This window comes from Propithecus coquereli, unplaced genomic scaffold, assembly GCF_000956105.1.
Source record: "Propithecus coquereli isolate 6110/MARCELLA unplaced genomic scaffold, Pcoq_1.0 Scaffold411, whole genome shotgun sequence".
Taxonomy (NCBI): Eukaryota; Metazoa; Chordata; class Mammalia; order Primates; family Indriidae; genus Propithecus; species Propithecus coquereli.
This window is the reverse complement of record NW_012149853.1, coordinates 2602173-2608363: the sequence shown is the minus strand read 5'-3', so window position 1 is coordinate 2608363 and position 6191 is coordinate 2602173. Positions and strand designations below refer to the sequence as shown.

At 59.9% G+C, this 6191-nt stretch overlaps 1 protein-coding gene across 1 annotated transcript; it reads right to left on the bottom strand.

Moving 5' to 3' along the window:
• Positions 1-1088: 1088 nt before the first annotated feature.
• NKX2-2 (NK2 homeobox 2) lies at positions 1089-4109 on the bottom strand. Its single transcript, XM_012653120.1, has 2 exons — positions 3497-4109; positions 1089-2558 (listed from the first exon to the last, which is right to left on the bottom strand). Exons 1-2 carry the CDS (start codon positions 3753-3755, stop codon positions 1996-1998), a joined length of 822 nt encoding a protein of 273 aa, XP_012508574.1. The 5' UTR covers positions 3756-4109; the 3' UTR covers positions 1089-1995.
• Between the last annotated feature and the right edge of the window lie 2082 nt (positions 4110-6191).

The following is a 6191-nucleotide window of genomic DNA, read 5'->3' as shown; positions in this document are numbered from 1 at the left end:
GCCAAGTGTGCGCCAGCATTTGCCAAGGAGATCTCCTTGCGACAAGGGTGGGATGGAATCCGTTCCCTCCTGGGGAAGGATGGACGCGCTCTTTGAGCCTGAGGTTGTTTGCCCACTTCCTGGTCGCGGCGCCCCACCCCACCTCCAAACCTCTATTTTTTAACAATTCACCCAGCCTGGGGCCCAAGGGGCTAGCCTGGGGGGACCGCACACCGCCAAGCGCTGGAGGGAAGGAGACCGGGGATCCAGTCCCGCGCTAGAGGAACTAGAGAGGTCTGGAAACCCAGAAAGGATGGGCGGGGAAGGGACTGGGGAAGGCGCCGTTTCCTGGGATTGCTAATGACTCCTGCTCCCTGTCTCCCTGGGGCCAAAGAGCCTAGAGGAGGCTGCAGCATCCTCCTCCCTTCCCCGCGCCCAGGACCTCGCGTCCCCCCTAATAGTCAAAGCCTAGCGCGTCCCGAACCGTCCCCCTCACCTCCAGGCCTTGGGGCGGTCTCCTAGGCCTCCACCGGTCCACAGGTTTTTGAAAAGGGGGTGGGGAGTCGAGAGAAAGTTGACCAGTCTTAACCTCAAACATCCTTCCCCCCACCCCCTTTCTTAGCACGAGGTAAATCAAACGCAACAAAGTGAAAGTCATCGAGTGTAGTGGCTTCAACAGCTTCTCAGGCTGAAGGAGCCACTCGTAGATTTGGGCCAGCGAGGGGGGCTTGCTCTCCTCGCCTTTGCGTTTCCCAAAGTCACTTTTCCTCCCGAAAGCCGGGACGCTGCCGCCCGGGGTTCAGACAGTGCGCGAAGCCAGGAGAGGGCGGGCGACCCTGGGCTTCGGGCCGGCAGCTCGCAGGCCGGAGGCCTCACGCTGCCGCCCCGGCTCTGGTCCCAGGCGCGGGGTCCAGCCTGTCAGTTGGTTGAGCCGGCGCGGGGAGCCCCTCCAGCCCCCCTACCCCCGGGGCCCCTGGTCTCTCGGCCGTGAGAGGAAGCGCGGGAGGGAGCGCTACGCGCGGCCAGCCCGGCTCCTTGCCCGAGGCCTCCGGCCCGGCGCAGGGCGACAAAGTCAGACAAACCGGAGGGCTGGGCTTATTTTTTTTGTTTTTTTTAAACACAGGATTTTTATTAAAATTCTTATTTAAAAAATCGAAAGCTTTCAGCGCCCGGCGCTCTTGAGGAACTGCGCGGAACCGCTGAGCTCCAAGTTCCCGGGCTCAGGACCCGGAGGACAGGGCAGGGGGTTCCTGCCTACTCAGGTTTTCCTTTTTCATATTTGAGAAATGTTTGCACTGAACAAAATAAAAAGAAAAAAAAAAAAAACGAAAGCAGGGGTAACCCAAACAAAACCGAACCAAACCGAACCAAACCACAAAGAAAGGAGTTGGGCCCCGAGGGGGAACAGGCCGGTCCTGAAGGTCATTTTGGCAATAATCACCACCGATATTTACAACGAAAAGCGAAATCTGCCACCAGTTGTCAGAACGTTTACATGGCCATAAATATTTAGCATTTTCTTATTTTAAAAAAGGAAGAAATCCTCTATATTTTTAAAGTGTTCTCCACTTGCTTTAGAAGAAGACGGCTGACGATATCGCTACTCACACAAACATATTTTACAAAATTCACGAAAGCGGGATGGGGGATTGGTCTTTTTCTCGTTTTCAAGTGACGACATTAACGCTGGGACGGTTTGGTCCCCCCGGGGAGAGGCAAAGAAGCGAAGCTGAGCAAACATTCTGTAAACACGGCTTAGAGTTCAGCCCTCTCCAAAGGTTCAAAAGGAGAGAGGGACGGGGGCAGAGCCGGGTGGATGGAATCTGCCACTCCAAGGAGACGCAGGCAACCTCCCGGCGCCTCCTCAATGGAGCCGAGAGTCAACTCGACTCCATAATAATAATTATAATAATAATAATAACCACCGCAAGGACCGAGGCCTCCTCGCCGCCGCCGCCGCCGCCGCCGCCGGGGTGGGGCCTGGGCCTGGGGCCGCAAGTCTCGGAGGGGCGGCGCTCACCAAGTCCACTGCTGGGCCTGGACCAGGGGGTGTGCTGTCGGGTACTGGGGGGTGCTGGCCGAGCTGTACTGGGCGTTGTACTGCATGTGCTGCAGTGACTGCGCGCTGTAGGCCGAAAAGGGGATGCCCGCCTGGAAGGTGGCGGCTGCCAGGTCCTGGGCTTTGAGCGCGTGGCACGGTTTGCCGTCCCTGACCAAGACGGGCACGGCCACCCGGCGCGGGGAGGGCAAGGGCGTCACCTCCATACCTTTCTCGGCCCGGGCGCGTTTCATCTTGTAGCGGTGGTTCTGAAACCAGATCTTCACCTGCGTGGGCGTAAGGCGAATGAGGCTGGCCAGGTGCTCCCGCTCCGGCGCCGACAGGTACCGCTGCTGCCGGAAGCGCCGCTCCAGCTCGTAGGTTTGCGCCTTGGAGAAGAGCACCCGCCGCTTCCGCTTCTTGCCTGCGTCCCCCCCGCTGCCGGGTGTTTCCTTGTCATTGTCCGGTGACTCGTCGGCCGAGGGCTCTGGGGACTTGGAGCTTGAGTCCTGGGGGGGCGCGCCGGCTGCCAGCCCGTGCACTGGGGGAAGGGGAGGGGAAAAACAAGCGCGTCAGGCGCCTGGAGACCGCATACCGCCCGTGCCAGACCCGAGCACCCCATCCTCCGTGCACCCCTGGGCCTCGGCGCCTGGCAGTCCAGCCGGCTGCATTCGCCGTGACCCCTGCCCTGCTTCACGCCTAACGAAGCCTTCGGGGCCTCCCAGGGTAAATAGGAGAATCGGCAGGAGTGGGGGCTTCTGTCTCGAGCTTCTAGGGGTTCGCTCAGGGTAGGTGCAAATTTGGGGGGCAGTGGCATGCGGAAGATCATCGCGGGTTAAGGGCTCTGGCCCCCTTAAGTGGTTTCCTCTCTGGAGAGACGTGGGAAGATTTTTAAAAGAAAAACCCCACAATCCCAGCATTGATCTACCCGGCCATTTAAGGCAGGTTTTGGGGTGTTTTCGTTTCTGCTTTAGGGCTTTCTCGACATCCCCCACACTGCACAAAGCGTCCTCTATGACTGCGCAGGGGACAGGGTGAGCTATTTATACCCGGGACACCCGAAGCCGCCCCCACCCTCTACCCTTACCCAGACAAGGCTCTCGGGCTAGCTCCAGTGCGCCAGGCTAGTCCCTCCAGGCAGAGTCAGTGGTGGGGTGTGGGGCGGGGGGGGGGGTCGGCTGGAGCCATCAGTCCCGGTTGACACGTGTAACCAGCCCTTAGGAGGCATTTCCCTTCTCCTTTCCCCTTAAATTCTCGTGTTGCAAAAAATGTCGGAGACCAAGTCTTTTGCCTGGACTAAGGGGGCTTGGCAAGGAGGAAAGAGTGTCCTAAACAAGTGTTAAAAATCTTTCCAGGAACCCGGAGTGAGGGATCCGGGCTTACATGGCCCTTTCTCCCTTCACTGCCAGCGTCCAGCCCGGCCTGCGGCCGCAGGGATGAAGCCAGCCACGGCCTCTGCAGCCAAGTTTCGCTACTTACGGGAGTACTGGAGGCCCTCCGTGCTGGCCAGCCAGCGCGTGTACGGGTTGTCGCTGCTGTCGTAGAAGGGGTTCTTCAGGGGTAGGCTCTGCACCGCGTCCAGGGGGCCCTGCCCCAGCGGCCCGGCCCTCTTGGCCGGCTCGGGCCCCTCGCTCTCTTCCTCCGGCCCTTCGGCCACCGAGCCCTCCTCATCGTTGGTGTCCGGCAGGTCTAAGATGTCCTTGACTGAAAACCCCGTCTTTGTGTTGGTCAGCGACATGGTTCGAGACCCCGAGATTTATGTCGCAAAGTTGTAGCTTCACTTGGTCAATTCGTGGCGCTCCCCAGCCCTGGTGGGCAAGGGGGGAGGGTTGGGGGGAAGGGATTGGGGGGAGGGGAGGGGGATGGGCTTTAATTATTGAGATAATAATTATTATTTTAAAAAGAAAGAAACACCGGGGAAGCGGAGGAAACAGATAAAGCCCAACCCAGTGCCTCTGTCGTCTTTGAGAGCACGCGGAAACGGACGCAGGGAGCGGGGCGGCCTGCGCGCCGAGCGCCGCGGGCCCCCGGCCTTAGTTTGTAACTCCAGGAGGGGTGCCAAGGCGGCGTCAGCTACGGCTCCGGCGGACGCTCGGCGCGCGGTGGCGGCTGGTGGCGAGGAAAAAATGGGCCATTGCCCGAGCGATCAGTCCATATAAGGCTGGGCTCCACTCACGAACCTGGGGAGGGGGGTGAGGGGGAGAAAGAGAGGGAGGGAGGGAAAAAGAGGCAGGGAGGGGGAGCGAGAGAGGGAGCGAGAGAAGGGTGGAAAAAAAGGGGAAGAGACATTAAAAACGCAAAGGTTGGCCACGTGTGGGCGGGTCTTGGGAGTCAAGTGGATGAAGACAGTATTTGCAGATGTGAAATTGTGGGTTTTGGGGAGCTCCGCGCGCCCAGCCAACTGCCCTCTAGAGCAAGATGAGAGGTGTAACGTGTCAATTAATTGCAAAGACCGGGGGAGCCTTTTTTTACCCAGTATTTACATACAAAGGACCACCGCGTCGCTCGCGAGTCCACACACTTGAAACGGCCGTTTTAACAAATTGCATCTTAAAAAGGGGGGGGGCGGAGGAGAGAAAACAAAACAGAAACCAGGAGGAGAGGAAAAAAGTCCTCTTTAACATTCACCGGTTCCTACCTCCCCGCCCCCGCGCTCCCACCCACGGCAAGCCGGAAAATTGGCGATTTGTGGAGCCTTTGGAATAGGGGGAGGGGGCGAAGGCTGAGCTGCGGAAATCTTTCCTTCCCATCGCTGGTGGTTCCCTAAACAAGATCCGGTTCAAATGGCAAGAGCCCAACTTCTGTAAGCCTCCTAGGTCAATATTTTGGTTGAGGCTTAAGGATGAGTACTGGAAATGACAAGGCAAGTAATTGATTCTAGTTAACCGCGAAAGAGCCCGAAACCCAGGAGAGGGCTCGGCTCCGGGCCGGCCGGAGCCACCACCAGGCGACCCACCCCCCTCCAGCCGCCCTTTATTTGCTAAAGACTCATTTATTTCCTTCACTCCGCCTCCCCCTACCACCCCCTCCTCCTCCCCCCACCCCGCCTCCATTTCTTTGCGGCCGAGGAGGACACACAGTTCACTTTCTGCTTTGCGGGCGGTCCAGGGAAGGGCGGGGTGAGCGGGGAGCTCCCACTTAGGCCGGGTTCGGACCCGGCCTTGCGGCCTCGGGACTCCGCGGGCTGCTTTCTCAGGTGGAGGAAAAGGGCAGACGACCCAGCTCCTTTCCTGCCCTTTATTATCGCTTCCTCTCCGGCCCCCTCCCTCTCCAGCCTCCAGCTAAAGGTGGAGCAGCAGGAAGGGAGAGTGGCAGGATGGCTGGGGGGGCGGGGCGGGGGCGCTGTGTCACCAGCCCGAGGACCCCTAGAGCCGCGGGGGAGGGGGTCGCCGGGCGGGCGGCTCCTGGTGCGTTTTCTCCGGTCCTGGTCTCTCACGCGAGTCCTTTAATGTCGTCTCCTTTTGGGCGCCCTGGGGGCGCGTTCGGAGTACTGCGCTTCAGGTTCCCAAATTGCGTTAGGTTAGCGTGAAGTTTCCAACCACTCTCCAACCTGGGACAGGAACTTCCCCGGAATGCACCTCCTCCTCCGCGCCTGGGAGGAAAAGGCCACGCCGCACATACCATCCCTCCTTCCAGTTAAAAAAAATTTTGGGGGGGGGTGAGGGTTGCTACCTGATGCTCTTTTACCCCAGAGGAGCGTCAAGAAGGAGCTTTGCCTGGAGGCGGGGAGGGCAGAGAAGGCCGCCGCCCGCGGGCTCCGGGTCTCGCCGCCCCCTCTGCCGAAGCTCGGGAAGCCTCGCGCGGGCCGAGCAGAGCGCGCGGGCGCCAGGTCCTCCTCGCGCGCAGCTGCTGCAGCCGTCGCCGCGCCCCAGCCGCCCCCGGGTTGCCAGCGCCCGGTGAGGGCGCCTCTCCCCGAGCCTCTCGGCGGCTTTCTGCAGCCCTTGCTGCCTCGCCCCCAGTATGTGACGTGGGTGACAATGGCCCAGGTTAGAGTGAGCCCCTCGTCGGCGCGTCCTGGGTGGTCGGACCCGGGCAAACACAAATACAAACCGATTGCTAAGCTGCGGACAATGAGCGAAATGTAGACAAATGTCCCGCTCCCGTTGGAAGCCTTTGTCCCGGCTCGGTTTTTGCATTTATTTCAGTGGCGAAATAATACATGATTGACGCTCTC

What these genes read in the sequence shown, in the direction of transcription:
- NKX2-2 (XM_012653120.1), bottom strand. Translation starts at nt 3,755, where the DNA reads ATGTCGCTGACCAACACAAAGACGGGGTTTTCAGTCAAGGACATCTTA. An exon ending in GGAGGGCCTCCAGTACTCCC is followed by an intron (nt 2,559 to 3,496) that starts GTAAGTAGCGAA and finishes CCCTTCCCCCAG; the next exon opens with TGCACGGGCTGGCAGCCGGC.